This window comes from Heterodontus francisci, chromosome 31 (genome assembly GCF_036365525.1).
Source record: "Heterodontus francisci isolate sHetFra1 chromosome 31, sHetFra1.hap1, whole genome shotgun sequence".
In the NCBI taxonomy this organism is placed as follows: Eukaryota; Metazoa; Chordata; class Chondrichthyes; order Heterodontiformes; family Heterodontidae; genus Heterodontus; species Heterodontus francisci.
In genome coordinates, this window is record NC_090401.1 from 54,586,098 (window position 1) to 54,604,453 (window position 18,356).

Genomic DNA, 18,356 nt, shown 5'->3' on the forward strand with positions numbered 1-18,356 from the left:
GTCCAATCTTTCCTCATAAGGCAGGCCACCCATTCCAGGTATTAGTCTAGTAAACCTTCTCTGAACTGCTTCCAATGCATTTACATCCTTCCTTAAATAAGGAGACCAGTACTGTACACAGTACTCCACTCCGATGTGGTCTCACCAATGCCCTGTATAACTGAAGCATAATCTCCCTACTTTTGTATTCAATTCCCCTGGCAACAAACGATAACATTCTATTAGCTTTCCTAATTACTTGCTGAACCTGCATACTAATCTTTTGTGATTCATACACCAGGACACCCAGATCCCTCTGCATCTCAGAGCTCTGTAATCTCTCACTGTTTAGATAATATGTTTGGATTGCTAAATGTCTCTCTTTGGCCTCCTTGTCTCGAGAGACAATGGGTAAGCACCTGGAGGTGGTCAGTGGTTTGTGAAGCAGCGCCTGGAGTGGCTATAAAAGGCCAATTCTAGAGTGACAGGCTCTTCCACAGGTGCTACAGATAAAATTGGTTGTCGGGGCTGTTACACAGTTGGCTCTCCCCTTGCGCTTCTGTCTTTTTTCCTGCCAATGTATCATTGACATAAGAACATAAGAAATAGGAGCTTGAGTAGGCCATTCGGCCCTTCGAGGCTGCTGCACCGCTCAATGACATCATGACTGATCTTTACCTCAACTCCACCTTCCCGCACTATCCCCACATTGCTCGATTCCCTTACTACCTAAAAATCTATAAACCTCTTCTTGAATATACACAATGACCGAGCAACCACAGCTCTCTGGGGTAGAGAATTCCAAAGATTCACAACCCTTTGAGTGAAGAAATTTCCCCTCACCTCATCCTAAATGATGACCCCTTATTCTGAGACTGAGTTCTAGACTCCCCTGCCAAGGGAACCTTTTTCTCAGCATCTGCTCTGTCAATCCTCTTAAGAATTTTACCTGTTTCAATGAAATAACCTCTCATTCTTCTAAAATCAGAGAAATACCATTAGTTTAAAAGTAGTGGCCCACCACTGTTGTCAATGGGACTTACCAACGGACAGGTGTTATTCCAGTCTGCTACTTTGGATGCAACTGTGGCGTTCTGTTTCCTTCGTATGACAGTTTCTGTTGCACTCAAGTAGCTCCGATGTGAAACCGTTTCTGATGTTAGACTGCTTTTACGTTCCACCAAGTCCAGAGAATTTGAAAAGTTATTCAACCTCTTTGTGTACCCTTCAGTTAAGGTTCCTATCGTGCTGCTGTTTCGCTCAGCCGCCTCACCTGAGATGGTTGTACGGTTTGTTTTCCTTACAGTTACTCTAGAAAAATCCATGCCAAGATCGTTCTCGTATTTAGTGGACTCTGGCAGGGCTACTGCCCGACTGTTTCTCCATGAGGCCCTTTCCAGTGGATCCATAGAGAGACTTTTTGTCTCTGTTTCCACTTGCTTAGCTGTGAGACTCCTCCTCCTTGATTCGTAGGAAGTTACACTGCTGTCATCAGCAGCAAACCTAGGAGACTGTATCGTAATACTGCTGCTAACTGACATCTCGGACACTGATTCAGTCTCGTCCTCATCGCAGCTATCTGATTCTGAGGGCTTCATTGTAATATCACTCCTTCGGATTGATATTTCATAAGGTATACTAATATTGCTCCTTTGTAAAGGTGTTTCACTTGAACTTATAGTAATATTGCTTGTGGAAGTATGTTTTTCCTTTGGCATTGCAATGTTATTGACCCTTTGAGAAGGCAAATCTGATGGAAGTATTGTGATGCTACTGGTCACTTTATTTGGCACAGTTTTCGGTGAGAGCCGCTGCTCTCCAGCACTTGGTTCTGTTCCAGCAGTCATCACTTCCTTCTTATCGATGGCGATGATAGCTGGCTTAATAATTGCTTTTGATCTCAGCCCCTCTCTCGGGCTACAAACTCTCTTCAATTCTGGGCCTGGCCTTTGATTCACAGTTACATCTTCAGAAGCGATGGCTTCGGTGTGTTTATATGCCACTGGCTCTCTGTCTGTGTTGCATTTCATGTCAGTGTACTCCATACCGATGTCCTGGGACCTTGTTGAATGCAAGACCCTTGACCTGCGTGGTCTTGTTGTCACGGATGTAACTTCCGTCACGGTTTCTGGTGCATCAAATGTTGGCAATTTTTCTGCAGACTTTACCGCAGTGAATTCATTATTGGTGCTAACTGGTACTTCAACCTCAACTGAAAAGGCATTCTTGGTCTCACTGTTGGAAGTTGCAAAAGCTGTATGATTCCTATAAGAGGGGATTGTTCCATTCAGAAGGCTAGCAGTAGTACTTACAGACGATGAGTCCTCGCCAGAATCGTTAACCTCATCTTGAGCCATCACATTCTCATTTTCAGAATTGTGTAAATATCTGAGTGTCTTTTGCTGTCTTTCAGAAAGTGCTGATGATTGTTCCAAGTCACCACAGTCTCTTGATGTTCTATCCGATTTACTCTTTGGTCCATTTTCACTCTGTTTACTCTGAGTGGTCCATGGTCTCTTTACATTGGGCTCGTTGGCTGCTGGAGGATAGCGACTGAGCACTGATGGTGGTTCTCTGGGCTTCTTAAGCTTCTCTGGGTGCAAGTCCTGATCTTTCTGCACAGAGCTGTAGCTGTGCACAGAGGATTTATCTTCTGATTTCTTTTCATTAGAAGCTGCTGTTCTTGGGTTTGAAGAGGGCCTTTGAAATCTTCGACTTGCACTGGGACTGAGAGGACGCCTGTAACTTTTCCCCAGATTGTCATCCTCTAGCAACAAGTCTCTGTTTCTCATTCTCTCCCTCTGTGACCTTGGCTGAGATGAAACCTCGTAAATCTTCTCTTTCAGGATCTGTGGTTCTGGTGCAACACTTTTGTATTTTGCTTTGTCCTGTCGAGACCTATTACGAATCTCCTGGTGTGCAGTCTCACCATTTTCTAAGGTTTTGTTCCTTGCCATTTGCAATTTCATCTCGTCTATCTGATCAGCCAGCATTTTGGCCTTGTTTTGCTCACTCAGAAACTTTTCTTGTAACTCGTTGTGTTTTGCTTCCGTTTTCTTCAAGTCCTCCTCCACCATCTCAAGCAGTTTCAAACGTTTCTTCAACTTTTCTATTTCTTGAGTGAGATCCTTAATTTTGTTGTCCTCCTGACCTTCTTTGTTTCTGAGCCCAACATTGTGTGTTATATTTAGAGAGTCTAAACTTTTCTTTGCCAAGCTGCCTTTAGGAGACAGGCCAGTGGACATGTCTTCCTCAATCCTGAGATCACCTCTATCCCCTGTATAATTATACGTTTTCTCATTTACATTTGTCCTGAGATTTGAGGAGTTCCTACTTTGATCTGTCACATTTATCTTGTTATTTTGTTCTAATTTCTTTGAGAGGTCCTGTATAACTTGTTCATTTTGCTTCAGTGTTTCATTCATGGTCCTCCTTTCCTCGGCTAAAATGACAGTTATAGATTTTAATTTTTCTAGCTCTTCGATTATGTTTTTTTCCGATTTATCAAGCCGACTTTCCGATGACTCAAGTTCCTTCACTCTCGCTCGAAGGACCTCCAGTTCCGTAATCAGCTTCCTGGTGAGGTTCTTCTCTTCATTCAAACTTAGGCACAGCTGAGTGCAGTCCGACTTACTTTTACTAAATGCTTCTTCCAATTTTTCCAGTTCTGCCATTCTATCCTGCAGTTTCTCAATCTCAACTTTGAGGTCTTTGCTCAGCTTAACCTCTGCCTCCAGTTTTTCTTTCAAGTTCCTGCACATATCTTCAGCCTTCCTCACCTCCTCGTCCTTCCCCTCAATGGTAAGTACCCTCTTGCGCAGGATATCCACCTCGGTCAGTAGTCTGGAGTCGCTGCCTTCAGCTTGGATGACTTTATCCTGCAGGTCCATTAACTCATCCTCCGTTCGGTGCAGAGTCTTGGTGGCTTCCTCTAACTCATCAACACGACGTCCCAAGCTGGTCAGCTTTAGGCGCAGCTGCCGGTTTGAAGTCTCTTTGAGGTTCATTGTGTCAGTCATCTCCGTTCCTTCAGAAGGGCTTGCTGAAGGTCAAGGTCGAGGGGTGGGGAATGGGAAAGGACTTATCTTTCTTCTTTGCACTTTTCCCTCCCTCTTTTGAGCATTTAGGCACTGCCCCTTCCTTGGCTGGACTTTAATTCTTCAGTCCCAAAATATTCTTGAGCACAATTTTCAGTCCAATGGAAATCTCTTACTCCTTTGCATCTGAAATGCTCTTTTCGGATTCAAAAGCATTTTAACCTGTTAAGAAAAAGAAGACCCTTGAGAAATTTTGCCAAGATTTTTCAGGTGTTTTTAGAAACATAGAAACATAGGAGCAGGAGTAGGCCATTCGGCCCTTCAAGCCTGCTCTGCCATTCAATACGATCATGGCTGATCATCCAAACTCAGTACCCTGTTCCCGCTTTCTCCCTGTATTCCTTTACCCCTTTAGCCCCAAGAACTATATCTAACTCTTTCTTGAATATATTTAATGATTTGGCCTCAACTGCTTTCCGGGGTAGAGAATTCCACACGTTTACCACTCTCTGGGCGAAGAAATCTCTCCTCATCTCAGTCCTAAATGGCTTACCCCTTTATCCTTAGACTGTGACCCCTGGTCCTGGACTCCCCCGCCATCGGGAACATCCTTCCTGCATCTAGTCTGTCCAGTCCTGTTAGAGTTTTTTAGGTTTCTATGAGATCCCCTCTCATTCTCCTGAATTCGAGTGAATACAAGCCTAATCGACCCAATCTCTCTTCATACATCAGTCCTGCCATCCCAGGAATCAGTCTGGTGAACCTTCACTGCACTCCTTCCATAGAAAGAACATCCTACCTCAGATAAGGAGAACAAAACTGCACATAATACTCAAGGTGTGGCCTCACCAAGGCCTTGTGTAACTGCAGCAAGACATTCTTGCTCCTGTACGCGAATCCTCTCGCTATGAAGGCCAACATACCATTTGCCTTCTTAACTGCCTGCTGCACCTGCATGCTTACTTTCAGCAACTGGTGCACAAGGATACCCAGGTCTCGCTGCACCTCCCCCTTTCCCAATCTGTCGCCATTCAGATAATAATCTACCTTCCTGTTTTTACCTCACATTTATCCACATTATACTGCATCTGCCATGTATTTGCCCACTCACTCAACCTGTCCAAATCACACTGGAGCTTCTCTGCATCCTCTTCATAGCTCCCACTCCCACCCTGCTTTGTGTTGTCTGCAAACTTGGATATAGTATATTTAATTCCCTCATCTATATCATTAATATATATTGTGAATAGCTGGGGTCCTAGCACTGATCCCTGCAGTACCCCACTAGTCACTGCCTGTAACTTGGAAAAAGACCAGTTTATTCCTACTATTTGTTTCCTGTCTGCCAACCCGTTCTCTATCCATGTCAGTGCCTTACCCCAATCCCATATGCTTTAATTTTGCACACTAATCTCTTATGTGGGACCTTATCGAAAGCCTTCCAAAAGTCCAAACACACCACATCCACTGGTTCTCCCTAATCTATTCTACTAGTTACATCCTCAAAAAATTCCAGTAGATTTGTCAACCATGTTTTCCCTTTTGTAAATCCATGTTGACTTTGTCTGATCCTGTCATTGTTTTCCAAGTGCTCTGCTATTACATCTTTTATAATGGACTCGAGCATTTTCCCCACTACTGATGTCAGGCTAACCGGTCTATAATTCCCTGTTTTCTCTCTACCTCCTTTTTTAAATAGCGGGGTTACATTAGCTACCCTCCAATCTGTTGGAACTATTCCAGAGTCTATAGAATTTTGAAAAATGACCAGCAATGCACCTCTTATTTCTAGGGCCACTTCCTTAAGTACTCTGGGTTGTAGATTATCAGACCCTGGGGATTTTTAATTAACAGTGTTCAATGTTATTACCTCAGTCAGGCAGTGCTTTGCATACACAGGTGTTCGCAAACCCTTGAAAAAAAGAGTCACTGAGAATTTCCTGTGGGATTCTCCCAATTGGCTGCCGGAAAGTCGGCAGAAATTCCAGGTACATCTGTAAGCAGGATATGTGCCAAAGTTACACCAACCGATCGGAAAAGACCACTAAGGAAGTTCCTAGTGAGAGTGTCACTTTTAGTATTCCTTTTAAAAGATGAGACTATGAGAAAACTTTATTACCCTCCCTCCACTTCTGCCTCCTGGTGGGTATAGTAATGTTAAAAGAACAAACTTGCATTTATATAGTGCCTTTTACAACCTTAAGATGTCCCAACATGTTTTACAGCCACCAAAGTGCTCTTGAAGTGCTATCACTGCTGTACTTCAGGAAATGCGGCAGCCAATTTGTGCACAGCAAGCTCCCACAAGCAGCAACGAAGTAAATGATCAGATCATCTGTTTTGGATGATGATTGCAGGATAGATATTGACCAGGACACAGGGGGAAAACTCTAGTGTTCCTCTATGAACGGCGCCATGGATTCTTTCAAGTCCAGCTAAAAAATGGCAGCTCTGACAGTGCAGCACTCTCTCAGTACTGCACTGGTGTGGCAGCCTAGATTTCTGTGCTCAACTCTCACGAGTGAGACTTGAACCCACAATCTTCTGACACAGAGGCGAGAGCGCCACCAACTGAGCCACAGGCAGCCATCTGGTACCTTGCTATGTGCCCCAATTCCTGTGTGATCCTGTTAGGCTATTCAATCACAGAGGGCTTCACAGTTTGTTCCTGAACCTGAACTTATCCTCACCCAATGTCTATACATACACATACCAATATGGGTTTCTGGATAGCATTTTTAGGAGCAGTAACCCTGGCCCATTTTTCATCTTCCTGGCTTTGGGGTACTGAGGCCAAATAGAGCGATTAGCCAACTCAAATATCCAATTATTTTCTTATTCAGATTTTGTTCATTTCTGTCCCCCTGTTGATTTGTGAAAGTGTAATTCCATTTAATTCTCACTTGTGGAGTAATTACAGAGCCAGGTAGTGCCTGCTGAGAGCTGTAAGGCCCTCGTAGAGGTCCAGCTCTATTTGGTCAGGAATGTCCCAGCTTAATTAATGCAGCAGTCAGATGTATATTAGAGATACCTCCACTCTGCTTCAACATTTTACATCAACCCAGCTTCACAACAGCATCAGTGGGATTTTTATATCCCATTTTCTAACCGGCCATCCTATTAGCCTTGAGTAGGATGGGCATTTTGACAGTTTGGGCTCAATTATGGGCAAGTTTTCTGCTATGGGCTGCACCCACAGGGAATTGGGTTGAAATTTATTTCAGTTAGCGACCTGTCAGTTAGCAGAGGCGAGATTATCATCCCATTAGTCTGGGCTAATGGCCTGGTGGTAACAGGTTAGTGTTCCAGTCCCCTGCACCACTCAGTCAAGCATCTGGAGATGTTTCTGAGAAAACAGCACTGATCTGACACCTAAATGGATGCTGGTACTGGGCAGAAAATAATATTGTGCACTTAATTGCAGAAAACCAAAACCATTAATAAATCAATGTGACAAGGTGACTAATTTGTAATGAAAGTGTGTCATTTGTAAAGGTTTCTGAGTTAGTAAATATTTTTGCAGTTGTTGACTTCATCTGACGGATTAAATCCAACATAGATGAATAGAGAAAAACACGTTAATCAAAACCAGGGGGGCATTTTCTTCAGGTGTTGTTTCTGTTACGTCTTGAAAAATGCATCCCATATTTAAAGGCTTGAAGAAAACTTGAGAATTATAAAAGGTCATTTGGGTCATTGTAGCTCATCCCTTTAATACTAATCCTGCATACTCTGTACAAAGAAATTCAGGATTACATCGTATTTACAGCACAGTAACAGGCCATTTGGCCCAACAGGTCTATGCTAGCGTTGATACTCCAGGCGAGCTTCCTCCCACCCCTCTTCATCTCACCCTATCAGCATATCCTTCTATTCCTTTCTCCCTCATATGTTTATTTAGCACCCCCACCCCACCCCCAAATGCATCTCTGCTAGTCACCTTAACTACTCCACATTCCCAACGCCCTCTGGGTAAAGATGTGCTCCTGAATTCCATAAGGAGTAGACCATTCAGCCCCTCTACCCTGCTCCACCATATGGGGAGGCAGTGGCGTAGTGGTATTATCACTGGACTAGTAACCCAGAGACCCAGGGTATTGCTCTGGGGACATGGGTTCAAATCCCACCATAGCAGAAGGTGGAATTTGAATTCAATTAATAAATCTGGAATTAAAAAGCTAGTCTAATGATGGCCATGAAACTACTGTCGACTGTTGTAAAAACCCATCTGGTTCACTAATGTTCTTTAGGGAAGGAAATCTGCCGTCCTTACCTGGTCTGGCCTACATGTGACTCCAGACCCACAACAATGTGGCTGACTCTTACATTCCCTCTGAAATGGCCTAGCAAGCCACTCAGTTGTATCTAACCGCCAGCACTGTGGGTGTACCTACCCCACATGGACTGCAGCAGTTCAAGAAGGCAGCTCACCGCCACCTTCTCAAGGGCAATTAGAGATGGGCAATAAATGCTGGCCTGGCCAGTGATGCCCACATCCCACGAATGAATTAAAAAAAAAATTCAATATAATCACTGCTGATCTGCGTCAACTCCACTTTCCCGCCTGCTCCCCATATCCCTTGATTCCCTGGGAGAGCAAAAATCTGTCTATCCCAGCCTTAAATACATTCAATGATGGAGCATCCACAACCCTCTGGGGTAGACAATTCCAAAGATTCACAACCCTCTGAGTGAAGAAATTTCTCCTCATCTCAGTCCTAAATGATCGACCCCTTATCCTGAGACTGCGCCCCCATGTTATAGATTCCCCAAGCAGGGGGAACAGCCTCTCACTGTCTACCCTGTCAAGCCCCTTCAGAATCTTGTATGTTTCAATGAGTTCATTTCTCATTCTTCTGAACTCCAGAATATAGGCCCAATTTACACAACCTCTTATCATAGGTCAACCCTCTTATCCCAGGGACCCATATAGTAAACCTTCACTGTACTGACTCCAATGTAAGTATATTCTTCCTTACATACAGAGATCAAAACTGAGCACAGTACTCCAGGTGTGGCCTCACCAAAGCCCTGTACAATTGTAGAAAGACTTCCTTATTCTTGTACAACAATCCCCTTGCAACAAAGGCCAACATGCCATTTGCCTTCCTAATTGCTTGCTGTACCTGCATGTTAACTTTCTGTGTTTCTTGTGCAAGTGCACCCAAATCCTCTGAACATCAATATTTACAAGTTTCATGCCTTTAAAAAAAAATGTTTTTCTATTCTTAATACCAAAATGCATAACCTGACACGTCCCCACATTATACTCCATCTTGTTGCTCATTCACTTAACCAGTCTCTATCTGTTTACAGCCTCTTTGTGTCCTCCTCACAGTTTACATTCCCACCTAACTTTGTATCATCAGCAAACTTGGGATACATTACTCTCTGTCTCTTCGTCTGTCATTAATGTAGATCGTAAATAGCTGAGGCCCAGTACTGATCCCTGTGGCACTCCACTAGTCACAGCCAGCCAACTTGAAAATGCCACGTTTATCCCTACTCTCTGCTTCCTGTCCATTAATCAATCCTCCATCCACACTAATATATAACCTCCAACTCCATGAGCCCTTGTTACATATTAATCTTTTGTCTGGCACCTTATTGAATGCCTACTGGTTCCCTTTATCTACCTATTAGTTACATCCTCAAAAAACTCTGATTAATTTGTCAAGCATAATTTTCCTTTCATAGAACCAGGTTGATTTTGTCTGATCATACTAAATTTCTAAGTGCATTGTTAAGATTTCCTTAATAATAGATTCCCTATTTGATTTAGTAGTGACTATCTTATAGTTCTGGTCCCCCCACAAGCAAAAGCATCCTCTCTGCATACCAATCCTCCCATCATCCCAAAGACCTCTATCAAGTAACCCCTCTGTTCTTCCCCCTCTAGAGAAAAGAGTTCATTCTTTGCTGATGGGTATATCCTCTCATCATTCTCGTAAATCCATTCCCACCCCCGCACTCTCTCCAGTGACCCTGCATCCCTTTTATAATATGGAGACCAGAACTATTCACAGCACTCCAAGTGTGGTCCAACCGATGTTGATATGTCTAACATAACTTCTCTGCCTTTCAATTCTCTCTCTCCAGAAATGAACCCCAGTGCTTTGTTTACCTGTTTAAATGGTCTTATTAACCCGCGTTGCTACGTTCAGTGATTTGTGCATTTGTATCCCTAGATCTTTCCGCTCTTGTACCCAACTTTGACATTTTTTTCTCTAAGGAGTACTTACTCAGAAAATTAATCCAATTCTATGTGAGCCATGTGTAATTGAAAACAACCTGCAATGCATACTGTCGTTTAGATGAAACGTTAAATCAAGGTCCCATCTGCCCTCTCAGGTGCATGTAAACAACTTCATGGCAAGATTTCGAAGAACCATAGAAAATTTACAGCACAGAAGGAGGCCATTCAGCCCATCGTGTCTGCACTGGCTGAAAAAACTAGCCGCCCAATCTCATCCCACTTTGTGGTCCGTAGCCTTACAGGTTACAGCACTTCAGGTGTGTGTCCAGGTACCTTTTAAATGAGTTGAGGGTTTCCTCCTCCACCACCGATCCGGGCAGTGAATTCCAGACACTCACCACCCTCTGGGTGAAAAAGTGTTTCCTCGTCCCCTCTAATCCTTCTGCCAATCACCTTAAATCTGTGCCCCCTGTTAATTGACTTCTCCTCCAGGGGAAACAGGTCCTTCCTGTGCCCAGATTGTCACAGATTTAGTAAGATATTCAAAGATCTATCAGATTTGAATCTGAAATTGTGAATAAATGCAACCCTGCAACAAAGCTGGTCATATATATAAATGCAGAGATCCAGTCCCCAGTGATGTTGGGATGTAAGCCTATCCTTATTAGCCTTCAGTGAATTTCCCGGTCGGTATGAATGACGACTATCTAATCATTCATTGCTGAAAATGCAACCTTATAATGGCTAGTACATAAATTATTTAAACATTAAAGTGTTCGTTCTCCAGTTCAAGGCCAAATCTCTCAGCTCAGCATAATTCACGCTATCTGCAGACTACATATCCCCTGTATTATTGACCTGGTACAAAATGAAGTTACACAAATTTGACTGCCATAAATCAATGGTTCGGAAAGACTCAATCAGCACTCACTGGCATACAGCGCCAGTCTCTGCCATTCTCACTCTGTCCGCAGACAGTCGAACAACTGAACCTGCCAGGCTGCTGCACAAAAGTAATACTTCAAATTCCCGAGCAAGTAACCTCATTTTTGAATTTGCTTTTATGCTTTCTCCCTCCCCACCACCCCCACCCCCACCACCACCATGCTGGACCAATTGCCCTCAGTACTTCTTCTTTGGGCAGCATAAATGAGACAATGGCTGCTGCATGACTTTGTATTGAGTGCCGTCTGGTGCATCAGCAAGCAGCAGGTTTACAGTTACTGGGGGGGGGGGGGGGGGGAAGCTGACATTGAGCAGGTAAGTTTCAGACTAAGTGGCCTAACTGCAGGTTAGGTTTGACTGTTGGCGACCAGCTTGAAGCCATTTAACCAGGGACTGGAATTGTGTGCAGTTGGAACGATCTGAATTTGTTTCGTTTTTGGAGGGGTAACTCTGAATCTGAGCCACACATTCTTTCACCGCCTTTCACTGAGCACTTGAGGTTTTAAAATTTTGTTTTTATTCTTTCATGGGATGTGGGCGTCACTGGCAAGGCCAGCATTTGTTGCCCATCCTTAATTGCCCTTGACAACTGAGTGGCTTGCTCGGCCATTTCAGAGGGCAGTTAGGAGTCAACCACATTGCTGTGGGTCTGGAGTCACACATAGACCAGACCAGGTAAGGACAGCAGATTTCCTTCCCTAAAGGACATTCATGAAGCAGATGGGTTTTTATGACAATTGATGATAGTTTTATAGCACCATTACTGAGACTAGCTATCAATTCCAGATTTTTTATTAATTGAATTTATTAATTGAATTTAAATTCCACCAGCTGCTGTGGTGGAATTTGAACCTGGGTCTCCTAGGCTTTAGCCTGGGGCTCTGGATTATTAGTTCAGTGACACTGACCTGAAACATTAAACTCTGTTGCTCTCTCCACAGATGCTGCCTGACCTGCTGAGTATTTCTAGCATTTTCTGTTTTTATTAGTCTATTAGCTGCTCTTCAGTTAGCCTGGCAGAGGATTACAATACAGCAATTATACAGAGTCCTCGCAATATCAATGCGTGCGATTTTTCAAAAGGACCTTTTCAAAGGACCCCATCCTGCCCTCCCCTTACAGCCACAGATTTGCACTTTCAACAGGAATCACTGGATGGGAAGAGTGATGAAATGTACAAATGAGGATATTGGGCGGAGATGGGATTGGACTTTGTGATGCCTTCTGTAGTGGAGCAGCCTGATAGCTCAGGGATCGGTGAATATTGGATATGCAGATTAAATATTGGGGGAAGCCTGTCAAGCGTATCGGAGAAAGGAGTCAATCGGCGTGAAATTGCTTTCGGTCTACTTTTGAGCCTGAAATAAACACGCTGCAACTGGGAGGCCAGAGACTGGCCCCGAAATTGGGCCTTGGTCTCATTTGGGTGAGCTGCTGGAGCCTGTCGCACCTCCACGCATTTCAAAGACAACTTTTGGGCAGTTTGTCCTGTCAGCTGGTGGAAACCAGTGCTTGAAGAATCCTCCGTGGAGCAGGCCTGGTTTTGGGCGGCCCAATTTGGCAGAGGGGGTCCTAAAACAGGCAACAGGCCGCTCACTTACATATGCAAGTGGCTGAAGGCCTGACTTTAGGCAATCGCCAGAACTGGCGCAATGACTTCAATGGCTCCAGGAGAAAAAAGAAATTCGTTTAAAAATCAAACAAATGGGCGCAGGCAATCTGAGAACAGACATAAATGTGTAGGATTTCCCCTCCTGTGATATTATGAAGTACCAGGTCAATGATATCACCAATAGGGAGGGTTGTCCACACCCCACTATCTCGTCAATGGATTTCACTCCCATTCGTGACAACTTTAGAATGCAGCAAGTTTAGTTCACCGCAGGGAGAATTCCACACACACACTGTTGCCTCACCGACTCAACATTTTTAAATCTTTGAAGACAGCTGTAGCAATTGAACAACAATAACCAGCTCTATCTTCATCAAACGTTATCAGAAAATGTTTGTGCAACTGTTTTTCATTTTATTTGGTCACACTGAGGACAACACCATGGATGAAGAGAGTGAGAAACAATCAGTGATTGAGGGGATGCTAAACTCGAGGTTAACAAGGCCCAGGAAATGGGGAACTTTGCCAAATATTGATACACTCTTAGTGACCTCATGTCCTAACTTGTGAAGCATAGGGCTTGATTTTAACTCCCACTCCCGCCTCGTTTCCGGGGCAGTTAAGATAGAGCAGGGGTTCTCACCCACACTGTTCCTGCCCTGATCTGGTCGACTGCAATATTAAATTACAGACAGCAAGAATGTTTGCTCCAGGCGAGTGGAGTCTGCCTTAAATATGCAGGTTGGGCTCCAATTACATCATTAGGGCCTGAGGAGGCAGGGGCAGCAGTTCCTACCCTGTCAGGCCAAATCTGCCAGGAACATCAACCAGGGCTACAACAGGCCAAGCAAGGTAAGTTTTTACGTTTCCTTGTGGGTCAAGCAGAGCGGGGGTGCTCCTCCAAGCCCCACCAGGAAACATGGGCCTCCTATGCTCCGGGCTTTGTACCAACACCCCAATCACAATTCAACAACAACTTGCATTTATATAGCACCTATAAAGTAAAACATCCCAAGGTGCTTCACATGAACATTATCAAGGAAAATTTGACACCAAGTCACATAAGGAGATATTAGGGACAGATGACCAAAAGCTTGGTAAACGGGGTGGGTTTTAAGAAGGGCCTTAAAGGAGGAGAGAGAGAGATGGAGAGGTTTAGAGAGGGAATTCCAGAGCTTAGGGACCAGGCAGCAGAAGACATGTCTGCCAATGTTGCAGCGATTAAAATCGGGGATGTGCAGGAGGCCAGAAGGAGCGCAGATATCTCGGAGGGTTGTCGGGCTAGAGAAGATTACAGACATAGGGAGGGACGAGAGCCTGGAAGGAAATGAAAACAAGTACGAGAATTTTAAAATCGAGGCACTGCCGGACTGAACAGGCCAGCGAGCAAAGGGAATGATGGTGAATGGGAATTGGTGCAAGTTTCCTACTCTGAGTCACTGATTTTCTTCAGTTATCCACTGACATAACCCTGTTCCAATTGGTATCATTCACTTTTTCTTACAGTGGTTAGCACCGCAGCCTCACAGCTCCAGTGACCCAGGTTCAGTTCTGGGTACTGCCTGTGTGGAGTTTGCAAGTTCTCCCTATGACCGTGTGGGTTTCCGCCGGGTGCTCCAGTTTCCTCCCACAGCCAAAGACTTGCAGGTTGATAGGTAAATTGGCCATTGTAAATTGCCCCTAGTGTAGGTAGGTGGTAGGAGAATGGTGGGGATGTGGTAGGGAATATGGGATTAATGTAGGATTAGTATAAATGGGTGGTTGTTGGTCGGCACAGACTCAGTGGGCCGAAGGGCCTGTTTCAGTGCTGTATCTCTAAATAAATAAATAAATATTTACCCAGAACTTTTCCTTCAATGTCTGAACAATAGGATAGTTTGCGGAAGGAGCAAGCTTGAGAGTACGTCTTGTCTTGTTTACCTGTCGCAGGCAATTACAGAACAACGCCTGAGGTCAGCTACCTGTCCTCATGGGCTGGGATTGTGTCTGATACTGTGGGACTAAACAAAGGAAGAAAAAAAAAATAGGGTAAAAGTAAAAGGTAAAGCTGTGGATGCTTGTGTGTAAAAGTGGTTGAGAAATAGAGGTATCAAGAATGCCGACTGGAATGCAATTTTCACAAAATATGGATAGCATTTCTATTATCTCTACAACTGGCACAAGTTCACAAGGAAGAACTCTTGGCAACCAGAAATTTCCAAAGTCAATTCCATTTTGGCCTTTTCTCGTTTTATGCTCGCTTATAATTTGAAGTATGTTAGAGAAGTCCAAGGCTGTCAGTTTTCCAGTTGAACTGCTCAGTCTTGTACATCTGTAATTGATTCACAGCCAAATACTGTGCACAACTGCACTCTAATCAGTCCATAATTTGTCTTAGAAGGTTACCAATTGAGGCTACACTGTAGCTTCTTCTCAAGACTCCACACAGGAAACGCTGAAGCAAATGCACAAATATAATTTGCAAGCACTCTACTTTGCATTGTATTGAGTGAGAAGGGCATTTTCTTTTGTCAGATTCTAGGAAACTGTGAGGACAAGGTTATCTCACACTCACCTGGAACTTGAGTGATGCAAGTCAAGTGTTGTAGACTCTCTACCTTTCTGGCACTTCAAAACAGTTAATTTCATTTGCATTTTGCAACTTTCCAAAAATGTAGATGTTGAGTCTGAATACTGCTGTGTTATACAGGAATATTTTAATGGGGCATGTTTAGCTTGCAAGGCAGGAATTCTTGTATGTGAAGCAATCTGGTGGTGCAATAGTATTATTAACGGAAAGATTTGAATTCTTCCCTATAATGCGATTACCTTTACTCAAGCAATTTCTTGACAAAAGCAATGAGAGTGAATGAATCCAAGGTAATTTTTTCCCCCATCCACTTTCAAGTACTAACAGAAGAACAGGTTGTGGTCATCGGCTCATCCTTACAGGTAGGTTTTTGTGTGTGGTTAGAAAAAGGGAAGGAAGGAATAAGGAAGAAATTGCTTCCACCATGCCCTCAGGCCATCCCAATGCACCTCACACCCAATAATTACTTTGGAAATGCAATCATGATAGAAGAAGCAATGGACGGTTAAGTTACAAGAAAATAAGGGCCTCATATAGCTGCAGAGGTATCAAAAACAATGGCAGGACTGCAATCTTTATGTCACTTTCACAAGATGGATACTATTTTTACTATCCCTACAACTGGCCTGGGTTCACAGAAAAGAACTGCTGGCAGCCAGAAATTCCCAAAGCCAATTCCACTTCATGCCAATTCCCATTTTGGTCTTGGCTGCATATACATACCAGTTGGCTCTGTCCCGATGCTGGAAGCTTAGAAGGACAATAGCCGGAAGCTCACTGGGGACCAATAACAGCTCATGGCCCCACAGACTGTCAACTCCAATAAACCACATTATGGTATCAATCCTTATATGTATAATTGTAATTTATAATTTGTTTCTTGCAGTGAAACTATGCCAACAGATTATGCACTCACTGCTGACTTCGGAGTTCTTGGGAAGCAATTATACCAGTGGTCCTGTAGTGTTCAGGGTTCAAGCTGAAGGGTCAATCAATGTCAATAAATTTAAACTGAATGCAATAAAATGTGGCTCTTGCAATCCTAATTCATCAACTACTGCAATAGTTTGAGTATTGAAGATTGTCTAAATATGATACAAAATTATGAGGGGCATAGATAGGGTAGATAGGAAGAAACGTTTTCCTTTAGCGGTGGTGTCAATAACCAGGGGGCATAGATTTAAGGTAAGAGGCAGGAGGTTTAGAGGGGAATTGAGGAGAAATTTTTTCACTCAGAGGGTGGCTGGAATCTGGAATGAACTGCCTGAGGGGGTGGTAGAGGCAGGAACCCTCACAACATTTAAGAAGTATTTAGATGAGCATTTGAAATGCCATAGCATTCAAGACTAAGGACCAAGTGCTGAAAATGGGATTAGTATAGATAGGTGCTTGCTGGCCGGCACAGACACGGTGGGCCGAAGGGCCTGTTCCTGTGCTGTATAACTCTATGACTCTATGGCACCGAGACTTTCTGTTGATATATATTTCTAATAATCCAATGACCATCATTACAACATCCATGAGTTTTAAAGCATTTGGAGAAAGGTACACTAACATATGTTTCTGCTTAAACCTTTCCATAGCCCATTTCAGTAAAGTATCAACACCAGAAGGGTTTTGTTTTATGACTTGCCGTTTAAAAATTGCAGTTTGTGGCCAAGAATAATTGATTTGTGTTTTCAACTTCATACTCAAACTAAAACAAATTGCACTAACCCATCTTATTTTCACTTATTAAAGATGTGGAGGGCAGCTGAGATCCAACATTATGCTTCAGTCTAGTCCAAACTGACAAATATAACAAATCCAATTCCACAACAATGGCAGAAGACGATGCGAGTGTCTGAAGCATGGTCCATTTACCCAATGTTGGCACAAAAAATTTCTGCTGGAGCTGTGCTCATCTCTATTTCCAAATCATGCTGCATTACCATAAAAGGAAACAGTTCAGGTTCATGCACCGTGGCAGAGATTTTAGCTCAGTTGTGATCTGAATAGACCTGACATAAGGAATAAAGGAGCAGTAAGTCATTGCATGAAAACTAATCAATGATCTTGGGTTCGCCTCCTAGAAGTCAAACATGGGATTGAAGTGGGAACTCTACACTATCACCAGGAATTTTCTCAGGAGTTCTCTGGATTGGCTGCCATAACTTTGGCAGAAGATTCATGAAAACCTGTTTAAGTGTCTAGATATACAACATCAAACGATAGTATTGAGATTTCTGCAGTTCCAGAGCCAAGACTAGCAACGGGTGAGTACGAGGACTGGTGAATAGCCATGGGACACCACCTCTCCCCAAGCAAGCCCTCTGCTTTTCGCTAGGTTTCTGATACTGTATTTCAACTACAATGTCCATGTCGGTGCAAAGTGAGACTACTTTAGACCGACTCTACAGGTACAGTATAAATGCAGTGTAAGAAATGATTTGTGTATTAGTAGTTGCAAAAATGAAAGTACTTTACTCTGTTATTTACATCTTAGCATTGACAAGCCACCTCCACATTTTGCATTGTGTGCATTATTTGCTGTATTTAAGCATTCCATGGACTTCCCCAATGGTTTAGTGGGTAAATGCATTGCATGGTTCATGATACTGGGCCACAGGGGCCAGGAAAGCGTCAGGTTTGATCAATGGTCTCTGTTGCATTGTCTGGTCTCAGTTGGGGTGCTGGAGTTGGTGACATCATCAATCCACTAGAGGGGAAAATGAACCAAAGTTCCCACGTCTGACCATTATCCATTGAAACGTATATGCGTGTAAATGTCACGTGAGAACACAATTGGTTTCATTTCTGATGCACTTTCACCCCTCCCTCACTGGCTAAACAGCTTGCCAGCAATCAATGTCTGGGTTTATGAGTAGACACTTGGGCTGGGCATTGGATTTGCTACCAGCATCTGAGAAACTCGATCCATAATCAGCCTGTGCCTACAGGAGAGGAGGGAGAGTAAAACAAATGGCCCATAATTAATGTTGAAAATGTGATTCTCTATCTGACCATCCCTCACACAGC

At 43.5% G+C, this 18,356-nt stretch overlaps 1 protein-coding gene across 3 annotated transcripts in view; it reads right to left on the reverse strand.

Annotated features, from left to right (window-relative positions):
* luzp1 (leucine zipper protein 1) overlaps window positions 1-18,356 on the reverse strand; it is a 150,764-nt gene that overhangs the window by 27,563 nt on the left and 104,845 nt on the right. For all 3 annotated transcript variants that reach the window (XM_068011658.1, XM_068011660.1, XM_068011661.1), the window contains exon 2: window positions 1,023-4,238. In XM_068011658.1, the coding sequence (XP_067867759.1) occupies window positions 1,023-3,998 (2,976 nt within the window). In that variant the 5' untranslated portion in view covers window positions 3,999-4,238. The remainder of the gene's footprint in view (window positions 1-1,022; window positions 4,239-18,356) is intronic.